The sequence below is a fragment of the Jaculus jaculus genome, chromosome 2, assembly GCF_020740685.1.
Source record: "Jaculus jaculus isolate mJacJac1 chromosome 2, mJacJac1.mat.Y.cur, whole genome shotgun sequence".
In the NCBI taxonomy this organism is placed as follows: domain Eukaryota; kingdom Metazoa; phylum Chordata; class Mammalia; order Rodentia; family Dipodidae; genus Jaculus; species Jaculus jaculus.
The window spans coordinates 150,737,244-150,756,593 of NC_059103.1; the positions used below are offsets into that span (position 1 = coordinate 150,737,244).

The 19,350-nt window shown below is 43.0% G+C and overlaps 1 protein-coding gene across 5 annotated transcripts in view; it reads right to left on the reverse strand.

Moving 5' to 3' along the window:
- Positions 1–19,350, reverse strand: part of LOC101599264 (tumor protein D52) — a 126,570-nt gene that overhangs the window by 15,540 nt on the left and 91,680 nt on the right. For 3 of the 5 annotated variants that reach the window (XM_045142820.1, XM_045142818.1, XM_004657015.2), the window contains exons 2-5: positions 17,401–17,516; positions 10,427–10,575; positions 6,539–6,640; positions 5,493–5,519 (exon numbers count right to left, since the gene is read on the reverse strand). In XM_045142820.1, coding sequence (XP_044998755.1) covers positions 5,493–5,519; positions 6,539–6,640; positions 10,427–10,575; positions 17,401–17,516 — 394 coding nt within the window. The remainder of the gene's footprint in view (positions 1–5,492; positions 5,520–6,538; positions 6,641–10,426; positions 10,576–17,400; positions 17,517–19,350) is intronic. The other 2 variants (XM_045142816.1, XM_045142819.1) reach the window with 1 other exon arrangement.

Consider the following 19,350-nt stretch of genomic DNA (forward strand, 5'->3'; position numbering starts at 1 on the left):
AAGTAATAACCACACTTACCTTAGAAGTACTATATTTAATCTTAGCATAAATAATACTGTTAATCATTGTTATTATAGTGATGACTTTAGTTGAAATATGCATTAGCACCAATTCAAAGTCAGATTGTATCTCTTAAAGATTTCCAGTGTCAGCAGTTTTGTTCCAACCCTACAGTCTAAAACATGGCTTGTATTTAGTAAATAGAACAAAATGAAAGAATGGACAAACAATTTTGCTAGGACTGAGAAATATGAATGTGAAACATGGAGCCAAATTCTTGCCAAAAGATACTCTCCTAAAAAGAAGTTATTTTTGCTGTGCATGGTGATGCATGCCTTTAGTCCTAGCACTTGGGAGGGAGAGGAGAATCTCTTGGAGTTCAAGGCCAGCCTGAGACTATAGAAGGAGATGGGTAAGCCAGGGCTAGAGTGAAACCTTATCTTGAAAAAAAAAAAAGTATTTTTTCGGGGGGGATTGGTTCAAGGTAGGGTTTTTACTCTAGTCTAGGCTGACCTGGCATTCACTAGGTAGTCTCAGGATGGGAGATAAACATAGAATACAGAGCTGGACATGGTGGCACACACCTACACACGGCTACAGTGAGACCCTACCTAGAAAAACAAACACACACACACACATAGAATACAGTAGCACTTCCCCATAAATCTGTCAAAAGTGGAGCAATAGGACTACTAAATATTACAGTATGCTATAAGACTATCATTTATGTTTAATGGTAGCAATGATGAAAGTTAAGAAAGTGCTTTTAAAGTGTCTCTCCAGATAATAGAAGCATTAGTCAATACCCTCCCACTAAGCATAGAAAATAAACAGGAGAAGGGTGGAAATGCACTCACCACCAATGAGGATCGCTGGCTGTCCCCAGAAGCCTCATAGAACAGCTCTCATGACCTTGCTATCTTGGGCCCCAGAGCACCCTTACTCCCAGTGCATCAGAATTAGATATTCTTATATTCCTTCTCTCCTCTACCCCTCTCTCCTCTTTCTACATCCCTTCTTCCCTACTCTCTCCCCAATCAAGCCATAATTATACCAAAAATCTAAATCCCAAATGCTAACTCATACTTATTTATGTAAAGCAAAACTGTTATGAAGTCTAAGATCTTCAACTTGGCAAAAGTAGTACATTTTGCCTTCTATATCCAAAATTATATCAAAATGAAATCATTGGCCTAATTTTGCAGGTCAAACAGACCTTATGTAGAAAATGTGGCTGTTCCAGAAAGCCAAGCGCCACATGTTCTCTCTCATGTGGATCCTAGCTACAGATGACTGGGCTTCTGTGTGAGAATGAAAATACTTAGTAGCAGAGGCCAGTAAGTTGAAAAGGAGACATAAAGGGTGGAGAAAGGAAGGGAGGAGGATACTTAATAGGTTGATATTGTATATATGTAATTACAATGATTGTAACGGGGAGGTAATATGATGGAGAATGGAATTTCAAATGGGAAAGTGTGGGGGTGGGGAGGGAGGGAATTACCATGGGATATATTTTATAATCATGGAAAATGTTAATAAAAATTAAAAAAAAATGTGGCTGTTTGCTTCTGAGCTGCCCACAAAAGGGGCATTTATGTCCATCCCTGACCCTCCATCCTCTACCCCAAAGGTGCCTTGCTGCTGGGACTCAGCTAGGAATCCGTATCCTTGGATGCTTCCTAGGGAAACATGGGCATTATTTGCCTCTAGGACTCACAAGAACCAAAAGTTGCAATTTTACTTTGTACATGTGAACACATGTTAGGGAGATGACTTAGCAGGTAAAGGCACTTGCTCACATATGAACAAGTGAAATCAGATTGACTTTAGCTAAACTTTCATCTATAAGAATTATAAAGTTTATGAAAGAACCTTCTAGCTCTCATTTCTAAGTATTAATCAAAACTCACCTAACCTCCACACAAATACTAGTCAATAGAAATAAGATAAAACAGTACATTATAATCTCAATTATATCTTTAAAAATCTTCATTTACTCACTGGACAGAGAGAGAGACAGACAGACAGACAGACAGGCAGAAAGGGTGTTCCTGGGCTGCCTACCACTGCAAGCCAACCCCACACGCTTGCGCCACTTTGTGCACGGGGCTTCACGTGGATACTGGGGAACGGAACCTGAATCGTCAGGCTTTGCAAGCAAGCATCTTTAACTACTAAACTATCTTTTCCAGCTCTTGATTCTTTTTTTTTTCTTTTTTTTCAATTAAGGTCTTGCTCTAGCCCTGGCTGACCTGGAATTCACTATGTAGTCTCAGGGTGGCCTCAAACTCACAGTGATCCTCCTACCTCTGCCTCCCAAGTGCCAGGATTAAAGATATGTGTCACCATGCCTGGCTTGATTGAATATTTTGTTTTATATTTACTTATTACAGATATAAAGTGCGGGGAAGAGAGAGAAAGAGAGGGAGAAAATGGACATGCTGGGGCCTCTAGCCACTACAAATGAACTCCAGAAGCATGTGCCACCATGCACATCTGGCTTATGTGGGTACTGGGTAACTGAACCTGGGTCCTTAGGCTTCACAGGCAAGTCTTAACCTCAAAGTCATCTCTCCAGCCCTGCTAACACTTTCTAAAGGTAGAGAGAGAATAACTTTGCGTACAGGCGAAACATTATCTTCCCCTAGCCCTTACATACTGCTCTATTTTTTATTTGTCTCACCTGATATTGTTTTCCTAATCAGGTTCAAGGTTCTCCAATTCTTTTTTAAATTTAATTTTGTTTCATATATATTATAACTAGTTATACTCTTTTATCCCCTTCTCCCATTTCCTGGCCCTCTCCTCAGTAGGATTTTTCTGTTCTTACGCATCCCACGGCCACAGCTCCTTCCTCCACTCCACATAAGGACTTTAATCTCTGTCCTAAGAAAAGCTGTGTCTGCTTCCTGGGACAGACTCTGGATCTACCCACAGCAGGCAAAGTCATGCTCAAATGGATTATGCGAGCAAAGGTACTTAGGCCACTGTGGTGGTTTGATTCAGGCGTCCCCCATAAACTTAGGTGTTCTGAATGCTAAGTTCCCAGCTGATAGAGATTTCAAAATTAACGCCTCCTGGAGGCAGTGTATTGTTGGGGGCGGGCTTATGGGTGTTACAGTCAGTTCCCCCTTGCCAGTGTTTGGCACATTCTCCTGTTGCTATTGTCCACTTTATGTGGGCCAGGGGGTGATGTGCACCCTCTGCTCATGTTGTCATTTTCTCCTGCCATCGTGGGGCTTCCCCCTCAAGCCTGTAAGCCAAAATAAACCTCCATTTTCCCACAAGCTGCTCTTTGTTGGGTGATTTCTGCCAGCAACGTGAACCTGACTGCAACAGCCACTTTTCATTTATTCCAAAGATACACAGTCAACACCTATCACTACTTATTTGAGTTTTTTTTTTTTTTTGAAAAGCATTAATTTTAGCTTCAAATAGTTCAACAAGGGCTGGGGAGATGGCTCTGTGGCTAAAGGTGCTTACTTACAAAGCCTGCGGCCAGGTTTGATTCCCTAAATACCCATGTAAGCCACATGCACCAAGTGGCTGAGGCATCTAGAGTTTATTGGCAGCAGCAAGGGGCCCTGGCAAACTCATTCTCATTCTCTGTCTGCCGGCTTGCAAATAATTAAACAAAAATATTTTTAAAACTAGTTCAACAACTAGTTCATGCATCCTTATTCACACCAGCTTCCGGGACTAAGTGTTGCTAAGGCCACAGTTCTAAGTCTCTGTGTGCTTACTTAACAAGGTTGTGTGAGTGTGCATGTGTAAGCATATGCACATGCATTCAATGCAGAACGGGGACCATGAGATGGGAGAAGAGGAGGAGAAATAGAGGGTAGTAGGATTCTTGTGCCATGAAAATGGGGAGTATGATGTGAGGGGAAGGAAAGCGACCAGCAGGAGAGGCAGAAGGCAGTGAGAAGGCCAGTGAATACAAACAAAATGTAATGACATCATATAGATACCCATAATGAAACCTATCACTGTGTATTATAATGAGAGAACCAAAAATAAATAGCTAGATCACAGCAAGCAGGGATTGAGAGGACAATCTGTATGACTAGGAACAGAGATGGAGACTGTATTTTCCTTCCTGCTTATACTTCAGAATCTCATAGTTGATTCTTCTAACACCTGATTGCATAATCAGAGTGGCCATGAACAGAGAGGAAAGTTTTGCTCAATATCACAAGGACTGCTTTGAACATGACTAGACTAACTTTTGAATGCATTTTCTACTTGCAAACTATGAAACTATCTTCTATGCATAAATAATACTTAATAAAGAAATGATAAAACAATTAAAAACTATCATGTAGTTAGACAAAAGTGTTAAAAGATGGGTCAGTGGTTAAAGGCATTTGCTTACACAGCCTGACAACCCAGATTCAACTCCCCAGCACCCATGTAAAGCCAGATGCACAAAGTGATGCATGCATCTAGAGTCTGTTTGCAGTGGCAGGAGGCCCTGGCATGCCCGTATTCATTCTCTCTCTCACAAGTAAATAAATAAATTAAGTTTAAAAGTATATGGCAATGGTGATATTTCTTGATTTATTTTTTTTTGGGGGGGGTCTCATGCTAGCGCAGGCTGACCTGGAATTCACTATGTATTCTCGGGGTAACCTTGAACTCATGACGATCCTCCTACCTCTGCCTCTCAAATGCTAGGATTAAAGGCATGCGCCACCACTCCCGGCATTTCTTGATTTTTTTGGTACATATGCGTGTGTGTGTGTGTGTGTGTGTGTGTGTATGTGTGTGTGTGAGCCAGAGGTTGGCATCAGGTGTCTTCCTCAATGGCTGTCCACCTTAGTTTTTGGGCCTCTCACTGACCCTCAAAGCTCATTGATTTGGCCTCCTATCTCCAAGTTCTCAGCACTGGCATTTCAGGTGTGCATCTCCATGCCAGCTTTTACATGAACACTAGAGATCTAAACTCAGGTCCTCCTGCTTGCTCAGCAAGAACTTTGCCAACTGAGTGGTCTCCTCAGCCCTAGTAATGGTAAGATCACTTACATTTGTCTTACCCTTGCAGAAAAGTAGAATAAGCCATATACGACAAAAGACAACATCATGAGGCAGAGCATATGTAGTCTATTATAATTATGTAGTGGGACCCAAGTGAAGAAGAATTCCAACATCCTCACAAAAGCACCAGAGAAACAAAAGCATCAAAACAAACAAAGTCAAACATTAAAAGGGAGGAATTCTACATACCATGGTAGAGAAAAATTAAAAAGAAACTTCAAAAATCATTTCCATATTCCTTAAGCACAGGGTCAAAGTCTTCTTTTTCATTTGCCCATCACCCATGGCATGTGCCTTTCCTCCCTCAGAACGAAAAGACACAGAGAAGAAGGCTCTGAAATCAAGACGACCGCGCAGTGGACAGACGCGTGCGCCCACCGGGCCACGGGCTCGAATCTCGCACACTGATCTCACACAACTGCTAGACAGCAGTGAGGGTTCAAGCTCTCCTTACCTAAAGGAATGTGAAAAGGCTTGGAATCTGTAAGAAGCCAGAGTAAGCATTAACAAAAGGAAGCTCTGATAAATCTGAAACAATTTCACCTACGTTTAAAAGGTTGCATGCTCCACACAGGCCCTAAAGCGACACAAATACAGTTGGCATAAAAAGAGGCGAGAGCTCCCAGCAGATGCACCTGTACATGTAATTATGAACAGTTCAAGAAAGCATCTATTACATTGTTCTTAGAATGATGAGGCTTCTAGTATAATGAACAGAGAATTCATTTTAGTACAAAACACAATACGTCGACTAAAATGTACTCAACATAACAAAATTCTGGTTGTAAAAATTCACTTCCCCAGAAGTAAAATATAAAAACAACATGCAATCTGGGCTTAGAAACACCTCCCCCCGCCACACACACCACAAATTGTGTATACAAACAGAAGCACAGACAATAAGCCACACTGAGCATCTTCACACTACTATAACCTATGTGGGTGGATGGAGGCTCAAAAGCACCATGAACGGCTTTACCAAAATGACAAGGAAAATTCTAAAAACTGATCCAAATACAAAAAACTATTTAAAAAAAATCAAGATTTGGGCCTAGGCATGAATGCAGGCACAGCTTATGGGGTGAGGTACAAATCAATGCACAAAGGAACAATTTGTGACCACATACAGGAAGCGAAGCCAGTCTCATTCCGCGCATGCACTTTAATGCCCTCAGAATCACCCTCAAGAGAACCCCCAATAAACACAAATTTGAAAACACTAAAGACATACTTGCACCGTGAGATCAACAAAGTCCAAAAAGATGCAAAATTTGCAACCAGAATTTTCAATATCCCTTCGTGGGTTTATAACGCAATCATTTTAGAGGGTAGGATACTAGGCTTAGAAGTACTTTAGGTCCTAGTTTTGAGGCATGCCCTCCATCACTCTAACAAAGGAGACCCCAGCAGAACTCGGAGACAAAGTCAGGAGCCAAAAGCAACCACAGTGAGAGGCGAGTTTGCGCCCCACTCCGTGACTGAGGGGAAATGCAGACATACTTCACGTCTTCCAGCTTTCTGGTGATGACTGAGCCAACTGATGAAAACGCGGCTGAAGCTTTCTGTCCCGCCTGAGATAAGGTTTCAGATGTCTTCTTGTATCTGTAGTCAATGATAAATGAACAGGGGACAAAAAGTCAGCTAAGTTTTTCTAATATCAATTATTTCCACTGTACTAGTCACCTCTTAGAGAACTCAAAAATCAAACGGTTTGTAGAACTTCTAATATCCTTCATAACCATCGGGGCACCAGTAATCCCTCATCAGCATCATCTGCAGTGCCCTGGACCGGCGGGGGGGGCGGGGGGGGCGGGGGGGGTGGGGGGAGAGACACAGGCCTAAAAAGAATAATCCAAGAAATCAGAGTGGAGCCCATTACTAGGTCACCCTATCCTTAACCCCCAAGCCACCAAAACAGAAAAAGAAAGAAAAGCTACTGTGCCTGTGTTAAGGATTCTAGATGTCAAATGGCAAAACTTCCAGACCCTGGAGAGTTAACATGCTGCAGGACTGAAGCCAAATTATCTTGGGCTGTTTTTAGTGTTTATGAAAGCTCTTCATGCCCACCCGTGTGTCTACCCTAACATGGTGATTATCAAAACCTTTAAATGTATTCTTAGGACACCACTAGCTCCCACCGACCCAAAAGCTAAGGACGTCACCTGAGAGCCCCCGAGAGCTACGCAGAGTTTTTTCCACTTTGCCGTAATTCACCCACCTGTGGTCTCCACCAATGTCTTGGATAAAGGCCTTGGTCTATGAATTCCTCTGCTCTCTACCCACTGAAATTCCATGTGACTGCTTACATGTAAGAATGTATCTTTTGGGGTCATCTGAATCCACGTTCTCAGGCCACAGTCATATTTAGCTCAAGAAAAAAAGAATCTTATATTCTGTAGGGTGAGAGCTGTGGTTTTGCATTGACCGGCAAGAGCACTCAAGGAACAAAACTGAAAATAAGCCAGAGTCTGCAGGAAATTATACCCTTCTTCCACCCTTCAAGCCAAACAAAGCAAAATTAAAATCAAATTCCTCAGATGCCTTTTACAATGTTATTTCACATAAAGGGGTCAGAAGCAAAAAGTAGGGCTCATATATACCCAAATACAATTTATGGGCATATACTTGATAGTACACTTTGTTTTCACTGGTCATATTTTGGGAGGTACTATTGAGAGATAGCAAAAGAAAAAAATGGTAGAGCCAAGTATATTTGTGCAGTATGTTCTACTGTACAAATATTTAAGTGGCATCCATCCCATCATCCTTTAATTATTGCTAGTCTTAAAATAATAGACACTACAGATAGAAAATATGGTATAATGCTGTTATCAATCATTTCTAGATTATAAACTAAACTTATAACAGGGAGAAATTGGTAATTATGCAAAAAATTTAGTCCTTTTGAATCCATCTAATATCATAATCATGTGGCTATGAAAATCACAGTAATAGGGTTTCCAATGAATAAGTTTACCCAGCCTGCTTTGCTTTACTGCATGAATGAAACTGATGGTTAAATTTCAAAAGTAATGATTAACAGTTTTTTGGTCACATGATGTGTTATAGTGTAACAATTCACACTATTTGTGCTAAAAAAAAGTCCGTTATTGTAAAACACCGAATGGAACTATTTTACCTGAACTAGATTTTATGTAAAAGTAGGTAGAATTTTTGCTATGCTGTAACTGTCATGTATTCTGGTATTTGATGTGAGATGGCTGCTCTTTTATTAATGAGACATGAAAATCATGTCTCAACAAACTTAAATGAATATTTCAGAATAAATTATTGCTATATATAAACTAAAAAAAATTATGGGCATAAAAGTCTGTTATCACTTTTTAAATTTTGTCTTTGTATAGCTACCAAGGAGGACCTGCTGGGCTCTCAACAGACTACAGACAAGAGCCCAGTGCCTACAAGAATCCTTACTGTGAAATGTGGTAAAGCATAAAGTGTAACTTTTCACCCCTCTTAATGGCTACCAACAGCAAAACAAAAGCCAAAATATGGTATTTACAAAAATGGCTAAGCTCTCTCACTGCAGAAATGATTGTTCAGGAAATTTTTTTAATACATTCAGATCAAATACCAGGAGCAAACATGGTTTATGGTTAACATAGTCAAAGATTAGTTTCCTGATATATTTTCCCACTGCCAACTAATATGGGAAGTCAGTGGACCAAGAGTGGACATTGGGGCCACACATGTAGAAAAGTGGTGGAGCACTTGTCTAGCATAAGCAAAGCCCTAGGTTCAATCTCCAGTGTGGGGAGTATGAAGGGTGGTGGCGAAAGGCTCTCAGTACTGCCAGGTGGGATGCAGATGGCCTCACTGCCACTGAGTAAGTGATCGGTCGCTCCTAAGCTCATCAATTCTGACATAAAACTGTTTAAACCTGGACCCTCTGCGTCAAGAAAGGAAACTGCATTGTGCAAATGCTGTGTCCTAATTTATGTGATCAAAAAGAAAAAGTTGAAGGGATTGGCCTCTGGCATTAGCATATATGAGACTGTGACTGAAGAATCTTGTGATATTAGGGCAAGGTGATAAAAGATCAGTTCCAAATATGGCCATACCTGAGTTCAAATCTGACCTCCACCATTTTGAGATATCTGGGAGCTCAAAATTTCACTTATCAGGGCTGGAGAGACGGCTTAGCAGTTAAGCACTTGCCTGTGAAGCCTAAGGACCCTGGTTCGAGGCTCGGTTCCCCAGGTCCCATGTTAGCCAGATGCACAAGGGGGCGCACGCGTCTGGAGTTCGTTTGCAGAGGCTGGAGGCCCTGGCGCGCCCATTCTCTCTCTCTCCCTCTATGTCTGTTGCTCTCAAGTAAATAAATAAATAATTTAAAAAAAAAAAAAAAAAGCAAAGGAGCCTGCTTGGCCCTTGGGGCTAAAAAAAAAAAAAATTTTTTTTTCACTTATCAGCTGGGTGTGGTGGCAAAGGTGGGAGGATTGTCATGAGTTCGAGGCCACCCTGAGACTAGAAAGTGAATTCCAGGTCAGCCTGGACTAGAGTGAAACTTTACCACAAAAACCCCAAAATAAATAAATTCACTTATCTACGTCCCTTCCTTCCTTCCTTCCTTCCTTCCTTCCTTCCTTCCTTCCTCCCTTCCTCCCTTCCTCCCTTCCTCCCTTCCTCCCTTCCTCCCTTCCTCCCTCCCTTAGAATTCTCTCACCACTGTTCTGCTGGGCTATTCTGAGGACTAAATGACACTGTGGCTCATACCAACCCAATCTATCCCCCTATCTTATCTTATATGACTACTAAGTGATTAAGGGTGGGTGATGTATACAGCATGGTCAAAGGGCAAAGAGATGACCGGAACCCCAGGCTAGATGGAGCAAGATGACAAGAGATTTGATCATGTTTCTCAGAAGGGCATGAAATTTAAAACTTATGGAGTATTTCTAGAATTTTCTATTGAACAGTAAGGAACTAAAACCTCAGGAAGAGAAAACATGATAATGAAGAACTGTTTCACTATAATTTGGGGCCTGAATTTTGTTCTTTCAACTTGCACATGAAGTTGCTCTGTATTCCCTAGGATGGTCTAGAAAACTGAAGTTAGAAAAGAAGCCAGACATGGTGGCACATGCCTTTAATCCCAGCACTTAGGAGGATCGCCATGAGTTCAAGGCTAGCCTGGGGACTACAAAATAAATGCCAGGTCAGCTTGGGCTAGAAGCAAGACACTGTCTCGAAAACCTAAAAATAAATAAATAAATAAGTAAATAAAAAGAGTTAGGTGCACAGGAGAAGTGGAAAGAAAGAAAGCTGTAAAAGTGCCATCATCCCCTTTCTGTTCCTCTCCCCAGAGAAAGGGTGCAGAGGTGTCCCATGCACTGTCTAGAAAAACTCACGATCACAAAGACATACGCAGATGTTGCTGTCACATCTTGCCACCCTTTGGCGATGTTCTGCTTTAGCTCCTGAAGCGAGTTGATTCCCAGTTTCCGCTTGATTTCTGCCAGGTGCTTCTCTTTTGCTGCTAACACTTGAGACAGAGTCTGGACTTCTTCTTCTAGCTATAAGGAACACAGGACAGCCAAGAGTCATTCAGTAAGTTAAGGATATTAGAGCACAACTACGTTCGAAACACTAACATCGTTTCAATTTTTAAATTCATTTCGCTGGATCTTTACAAATGCAAGGCTGTTACATTGGTGGTCTGCAGAGCTCCATGGACATAGCTGTCAGTTGTCCCCTTATGCTTCCCTACTCAATTACCTCATAAGCCTAGGGGCTTCAACTCTTTATAAGCATAATACTCAAGTAACCCTGTGCCCACTCTGCTGACTTCAGACTCAATTCTCCTCCTAGAAAATTTCTATATGGACATACCAATATGATTTCCCACTTACGGGCTGGAGAGATGGCTTACTGGTTAAGGCTTGCCTGTGAAGCCTAAGGACCTACGTTCTATTCCCTAGTTCCCATGTAAGCCAGATGCACAAGGGAGCACATGTGTCTGGAGTTTGTTTGCAATAGCTAGAGGCCCTGGCATGCCCATTTTCTCTCCCGCAAATACATTAATAACATTTTGTTTTAATGAATTCCCTTGCCAGGCATGGTGACAACATACCTTTAATCCCACCACTCAGGAGGCAGAAGTAAGAGGATCACCATAAGTTCGAGGCCAGCCTGAGACTACATAGTGAATACCAGGTCAGCCTGGGCTAGAGTGAGACCCTACCTCAAAAAACATAAACAAAAAAAAAAAACAAAAAAAAAACACCAAAACAAAAGAATTACCATTTATATACTAGATAAAAATAATCTCCACCTCCCCCCAAAGCATATACCACCAGTCCAAACCCAAATCCAACCTTCCTGTAAGAATTTATACTGGATCTGTCAACCCCAGGGCCTACCAAAGCCACTGTCATCATAATGTAATGGGGCTTTTCCCAGAGAGCTCTGTGGGGCTCCCATGGGGGCTCCTGAACCAACAGCCCCCATCATCCCACAGCCAAGAACTAGTGATGTGGCTGGTAGGAAAGCAGTAGTAACCATCTTTTTCCCACAGGAGCCTCATTTGAAGAACGGGGCTCAATACTGGGAGAAGCTGAAAAGATTGGGAAGCAGCATCGTGGAAGCATAGCTCGGGACGATGAGACTGAGAGGTGGCAGGAGCCAAAATGCAAAATAGAAGAGAAGACTAAATCCTGGAAAACAGGAGGACAGCGAGCAGAGGCAAGCAGTCACCATGGGCAAGACACGTTTTGTCCCCAAAACTAAAACAATTTCCTCAAGTATATTCATTGACATTCAAGATCCGTGTATAAATGCATCCCTTGGGTTGCTGCAAAGCATTTGTTGTGTTTTCTTCTCATATTCTGCTTCTCAGTGCACTTCTGGGCTGGAGAGATGGCTTAGCGGTTAAGTGCTTGTCTATGAAGCCTAAGGACCCCAGTTCGAGGCTCAATTCCCCAGGACCCCCATTAGCCAGATGCACAAGGGGGCGCTCGCGTCTAAAGTTCATTTGCAGTGGCTGGAGGCCCTGGCGTGCCCATTCTCTCTCTCTGTCTACCGCTTTCTCTCACTGTCACTCTCAAATAAATAAATAAAAATGAACAAAATTTTTTTTTTTTAATGTGACTTCTAAAACTGGGTCAAATAATTGAGTTCTGGTGAGCAAAGAGGATTGTGTATTTGTTCCAGAGGGAGGGAAAGAGCCCTTCAACATGAAAAGATGTATTTATAAAACACTGGCAGCTAGCATCATACCCAGGTTTAAAAACTAAACAAACTGAAAACTACCCTTCTAAGATCAGGAAAAGGGGTGCCCATGTTCACAGCTGCTATTCCACTACAGATTTTAGTCAAAGCAAGTATACCACGAACTTTAATAAAAGGCACCCAAAATGGAAAGGAAGAAAAGCACTTATCTTTAACCAGAAACCATAACTTTATATGTAGAAAATCCTAAAGAATCTATACACATATAAGAGAAGTCCATTATTGCTCAGAAACAAACCCAATGAAATGTCAAGATAGAAGAACTAATTTACAGGTTTAAGTTGTACTTCTATACCACAGGGATAAACAAAATAAAAAAAAAAACTCTAAGATTGAAAATCAGGCTCGGGGTGGAATGTATCCCTAACATGTACGTAGCAGACAGCTTCAGGTTCGCTGAGATGAACTTCCAGACCAGGCACAGTTATGGAGGAAGGGATGTATCGAAGCTTACAGATTCAGGGGAAGTTCCAGAACGGCAGAAGAAGTTGGCCCCCTTTTAAAGGGCCAGGCAGAGAGAAAAAAAGTCAAAATCCACACTGCACAGCACACTTCAGGAACTCCAACTAGGCATACGTTCGTTGCACATCTTTAGATTGGAATTTCAACTCCACCACACCTTAGGGCTGACACCAAGATCCACCCAGTGACACCTCCTCCAGCCAGGTGGCTGCAGATCTAAATTACAAACTGTCATAAAACAGTGAACATGTTGGAGGCCATCTATTCAAACTATCACAACATGCATGGGCCTGGGTTTTATAACCACAACCACAAATAAATAAGTAAATAAATAAATAAATTATGAGTAAAAGTAACTACTTGAATCTAAAGAGCTGTATACAAGAAACTACAAAGCACTGGTAAAAGAAATTAAGGGGCTGGGGAGACTGCTCAGCGGGCATGATAGAGCTGTGATGACCTGAGGCCAGATCCCTAGGAGCACGTAAGCCGGACGTAGTGGTGCAGCTGCCAACGGGAAGAGAACCTGGCTCAGCCAAGGTGCAGGGTGAAGACCGACACCCAAGGCTGTGCTGACCCCCCCCCCAGCTGCACTGAGGCAAACAAGTCTCTCTCTCTCTCTCTCTCTCTCTTTCACACACACACACACACACACACACACACACACACACACACACACACACACGAAACTAAATAAATGGAAAGATGCTCCACATTATTGTTACTGTTAAAATGACCTACAGATGCAATGCCAGTCCTACAAAATCTCAACGGTGTGTGTGTGTGTGTGTGTGTGTGTGTGTGTGTTTGTGTTTGGGAAAGCAGATTCTGAGAGTGACATGGAGTTACAATAGACCCTGAATGTTAATTTTTAAAAAGAGAAAGGCCAAGGACTCACACTTCCAGATTTTAAAACTTACTAAAGCAGCTGGGGAGACAGCTCAGACAGAAAAGGGCTTGCCTCACAAGCATAAAAAGGGGAGCTCTATCCCTAGGTACCCCTCCCCCAAATACACACAATGGGCTAGAGAGATGGCTTAGAGGTTATGGCACTTGCCTGCAAAGACTAAGAACCCAGGTTCTATTTCCCAGTACACACATAAGCCAGATGCACATGGTGGCACATGAATCCGGAGTTTGTTTGCAGTAGCTAGAGGCCCTGGTGCACCCATTCTCTTTCCCTTTCTAATAAATAAATAAATAAATATATTTTAAAAAGTCACACAAGGTAGCATGCGGCTGTCATCCCAGCACTGAAGAGATGGAGACAGAAGGATCCCTGGTAAGCCATTATAGCCTCCTTGGTGATTTCCAGGCCAATGAGAGAACCTGCCTCAATAAAAATAGATGGTAATGGAGTTAACCAGCAGTGTATCTGTGAGCTACACAGCTGACCAGCCAGGTAAGATGTGGCAACTGGTGCAATGGTGGCATGTGTGTCATGGGAAAAACCAATCACTCTCTAACTGGTTTTGAGACTAGCTCCACTGAAGGGAAGTCTTGCCTGGTACACTAAGTAAAAGCTAATGGCTAGGAAGATGGTGAGGGGTTACGACTACTGTTGTTTGGCTAAATGGATACATGATGGTGACCAAACTGCACTCTACATACTTATGTTTATGCCACTCTTGGTTTTAGTCAGAGAAGCTTCTCTTCAGGTGGTGATGACTACTGAGGAGACTCAAAACTCATCAAAGTGCTAAGAAGTGACAGTGGAGTGTTCAGCACCAGGAGACATCTCTATTACACCCTCCAAGGCTCAAGGATCATTGTGGAAGAGGCTATAGAATAATTATTAAGGGCCAAAGGATGTGGGGGAGTGCTTTGTACTGCTGGCTTCCAGGCTTGGCCACTGCATTCATGACCTCACAGTGGCTGATGCTACCTACACAAGACCTGCATAACATGTGAGCAAAGAAGAGATGACATCAAAATAGAAGAGGGACTACTAAGAAAGAGGAAGGGGCTCAGTGTAGAGGGGACATAGGAGAAGGATAAAGGGGGGACAGTGGGAGGGATTATGATTACCTTGTGTATATGTACTGTCAATAAAATGCTACAAAATGAATTATAAAAAAAAGGGAGGCAGGGTGTGGTGGTGCACACCTTTAATCCCAGCTCTTGGGAGCAGAAATAGGAGGATTGCCATGAGTTCAAGAGTACTCTGACAGTACAAAATGAATTCCAGGTCAGCCTGGGCTAGAGTGAGGCCTTACCTTGAAAAACATTAAAAAAAAAACAAAACAAAAAAAACCACAAGGTAGATGCTGCCTGAGGAATGGCATCTGAGGATATCATCATACACACATGCTTAGAATTGACTTCGTGGAGAATAATCTGTACAGTAATAATCAGAGACGCTGAGTGTGGTTTGATTCAGGTGTCCCCCATAAACTTAGATGTTTTGAATGCAAGGTTTGTTCCCAGCTGATGGAGATTTGAGAATTAACATCTCCTGAAGGCAGTGTACTGTTGGGGGCAGGCTTATGATGTTATGGCCAGCTTCGCCTTGCCAGTGTTTGGCACACTCTCCTGTTCCTGTTGTCTACTCTATGTGGGCCAGGGGGTGATGTCCACCGTCTGCTCATGCCATCATTTTCCCCTGCCATCGTGGAGCTTCCCCTTGAGCCTGTAAGCCAAAATAAACCTCTTTTCACCACAAGCTACTCTTGGTTGGGACCAGCAATGTGAACCTGACTGCAACACTGATAAAATTAATATGTAAAAGAATGAAGATAAGAATGAAGTTCAGCTCCTACCAACAATGTACAAAAAAATAATTCAAATGAAATGAAGAGCTTAAATGTAACAGCTATTATAGAAAGTTCTAGCAGAAAACACAGGAGGAAATTTTAATAATTTAGGACTTGGAAATGAGTCCTCAACTACAACGCTAAAAGTACAGGCAGCTAAATGAAAAATAAAATTTGACTTTTGAAAAATGTAAAACTTTTGTGTACCCATGGACACTATGAAGGAAGTAAACAGATAAGCTAGAGAATAAGAAAAAAATGTTTGGAAGCCACATGTCTGATAAGGATGGTGGGGGGGAGAACACGTATTAAGAATGTCATGAGGGCTGGAGGGATGGCTTAGCAGTTAAGGCAGTTGTCTGCAGAACCAAAGGACCCACGTTAGCCAGATGCACAAGGGGGCGCACATGTCTGGAGTTCATTTGCAGTGGCTGGAGGCCCTTGGGTGCCATTCTCTCTCTCTCTCTCCCTCTCTTTCTCTGTCAAACAAATAAAATAAAGGGGCTGGAGGGCTGGCTTAATGGTTAAGGCATTTGCCTGTAATGCCAAAGGACCCAGGTTCAATTTCCCAGAACGCACATTAACCAGATGCACAAGGGGCACATGTGTCTGGAGTTCCTTTGCAGTGGCTGGAGGCCCTGGCATGCCCATTCTCTATGTCTCTCTCTCTCTCTCTCTCTCTCTCTCTCCCTCTTTCTCTCTCAAATATATAAATAAATAAAAAATATTAAAATAATATAAAATAAAATAAAGGAGAAACAAAAGAATGTCATGAAATTGCTGATCATAATATAAAACGATGTCACTGCTATGGAGAACAGTTTGGTGATTCCCACAAAAGGTTAATTGTGGATTTATCAAAAGATATAGGAATGCAACTTCTAGACATATATGTAAAACAACTGAATTGAAAAGAGTATTTGTACATAAATGTTGCTAGCTCACTATCCACAGTAGACAATAAACTAAGCGGCCATCAGTAGATGAATGAAAAATCAAAATATGGTGGATGAATAGTAGAGAGTGTTACTCGGCATAACAGGAATGAATTAGTGATAGCTGTTACACCAGTAATGACCCTTGAAAACATTACACGTAGTGAAAGAATACACAGATAGGTGTGATTCCATTTGTGGGAAATACCCAGGAACTAGTTAAATGCGCGGGAGAAAGCAGAGTAGCGGCTGTGAGGCGCCGAGAGCAGGGGCCGAGGAGTGACTGCTCCATGGGAGGGGATGACCACAGCACACTGTGAATGTCACTGAACTGGACACTTTAAACCACACTGCTCTGCTGTATGGATTTTATAGAAGGAAATTAAGAAAACAGGAAGTGAGGCTGAAGTTAGAAGGGAGGAATGCAGAAAAGGAAGGAGTAAGGAGGTGGCTTAGATCCATAACAGAGACCAGGATCAAGGTAATGAATGTCACTAAAGCCCCACAGTGAGGTCCCCCTAGTAGATACTCCACTGTGACCCTACTTCTGAGACCCACCTCACCCACACACGTTTCATCATATAAAAACCAACTGGGATCACTGTCTTCCTCCTCTGCCCGAAGCAAGACTTTAGGATGCATACAATCATGGTGGCTTCCTTCCCTGGGGCCGGTCGCCGCTGTTCCGGCATGCTCTGGAAGCCCAGCGGGCATGGCATTTCACCTGCAAAGTGTGACGTTTCCAAAGAAATGGCCCAAGCCAGGGGTGGCAGTGCATGCCTACCGTCCCTGCGCTTGGGCGGCTGAGGTAGGAGGGTTTCCATGAATCTGTGGCCAGCCTAGGGCTACAAAGTGAGTTTCAGGTCAGCCTGAGCAAGAATGAAACCCAACCTAGAGAGAAAGAAAAAAAAGAAAAGGAAAGGAAAGGAGAGAAAAGAGAAGAGAGAGCATGTCCCTTGACCTTGGCAAGTTCTCGTTTCAGCGCCTCCTTCTCATCTTCCGACAGGGCCTCCGTGGCGTTGAGTGTGGCGGCCGCATCCTCTCCTTCCTCAGGAACTGGCTCTGTCCTCAGTAAACCTGTGGGGAAAGGAAGAAGAGAAGGATGTCGAATTTGAACACGAAATTAAATTCCCCTGGAAGCTGTTCCATTGTCGCAGCCAGAATAAAACCCCTGAGGTCAGATCCACCAAGTCCCCATTCTGCACCCTCAAATGACCCGGGTGTCTCAGTAAGGTACATAAGAAAAGTCAAGGCTAGCCAACAAAAACCACCAAGTTAGATGATCAAAATATGAATTGGCAATCTATAACCTTCTCCCAGTTTCCATTCACACTGTTTGTAAGAATATAATTAGGGTAGAGCAGAAGAGAAGCCAAGAATGTACATAGTGTTGAGATCCATCTTTATGCTGGTATGGTGGCACCCACTTATAATTCTAGCACTTGGAAGGTACAGACAGTGGATCAGGAGTCCAAGGCCATCCTCAGCTGTACACTGTGGTTCAAGGCCAGACTGGGCTACCTGAAATTGTGCCTTAAAAAAAAGAAAGGGAAAGAAAGACAGCCAGGCAGACACAGACAGACCATCTGAGCACTTTTCAAATGTTGTACATGGGACTGGGAGATGGCTCAGTAGGTGGAGTACTTGCCATGCAGTATGAGGACCTGAGTCCCGACCTCCAGCTCCCACGACAAAGCAAGTCACAGCGCGACATGCTGGTATCGCAGTGCTGGGCAGACAGACGGGAGGCTCACGAGGGCTGCCTGGCGAGCTAGTCTAACTGAAGAGTGCGCAGGTTCAGTAAGAGACCATGTTTCAGGAAATAAAAGTGCTCAGTGGTTGAAGACTACACATTAGCCCCTGACCTCTGCATGCATGCACACACGTGTGCATTCATGTGCACACAAACACACACCAAAAATAAAAGAGCTGCATAGTTATATCAGTGCAGATCAACAGGAAAGATTTAAGGTCCTGCACACTCGCCCAGGGGAGAGACTGCGCTGCGCCTCCTGTGCATATGACACCCAATATCTAACAACTTCCTCAAGAAGCCACTGACCAAATGTCCTAATGTCCTTATTCCGTTTCCTTCCATGTGGTAGGGGAGGTAAGAAATAACTTGTTGCTTTCCTTAAATTGGTATCCTTCGAAGGAACTCAGTGTGGCTGGGTTAGGTGGCACATCCCTGTAAGCCCAGCACTTAGGAGGCTCAGCCAGAAGGATTGTTCCAGGCTGTTGCATAGCAAATTCCTCCTAACTATTCCTTCCCAAGGGAGGAGGGAATCATAAGGTCAACATGCCTGGGAGAAATGAAACTTAATAGGTCACATACACCACCACTACACTACCCGAGGTTATAGGCGTAGTAAACAAATCGATCTGAATTGAAGCACTCCCTTCAGAAGGGAGGAGGGAGTCCAGAAGTCAACAAGTCTGGGGAAAAGGTTGCAAGATCCCTCCCAAGGACACATAAAGGGTAAACAATTGCTTGAGGAGAGCCTCTCCACCAAACAAGAGCTGCCTGCGGGTTGTGCACTGTGCTTGTGAGACCCAGCTTCGGTGAGTCATCATCTACACTGACATGGGCTTTTCAGTAACACGGCCACCTTTGAGTCATCCATTCATCCGGTAAGCAGCCCCTCACCACGCTCTGTAAGTAAACCCAATAAACTCATTGGTTCGCCAAAACCAGTTTCAGTGTCATCTCCTTTGGTCTGTCTTCTGTGCCCTATCTGGGGAGCAGATGTGTATTAGCCTCTCTCCCTGGAAAGATTCCTGCAACAACGCCAACCTGAGCTCCACACTGAGACCATGCTCAAAGGAAACAGAAGAGGCTGGAGAGATGACTCAGCCACTAAGGCACTTGCCTGCAAAGCTGAAGGACCTGGGTTTAATTCCCCAGTACCCA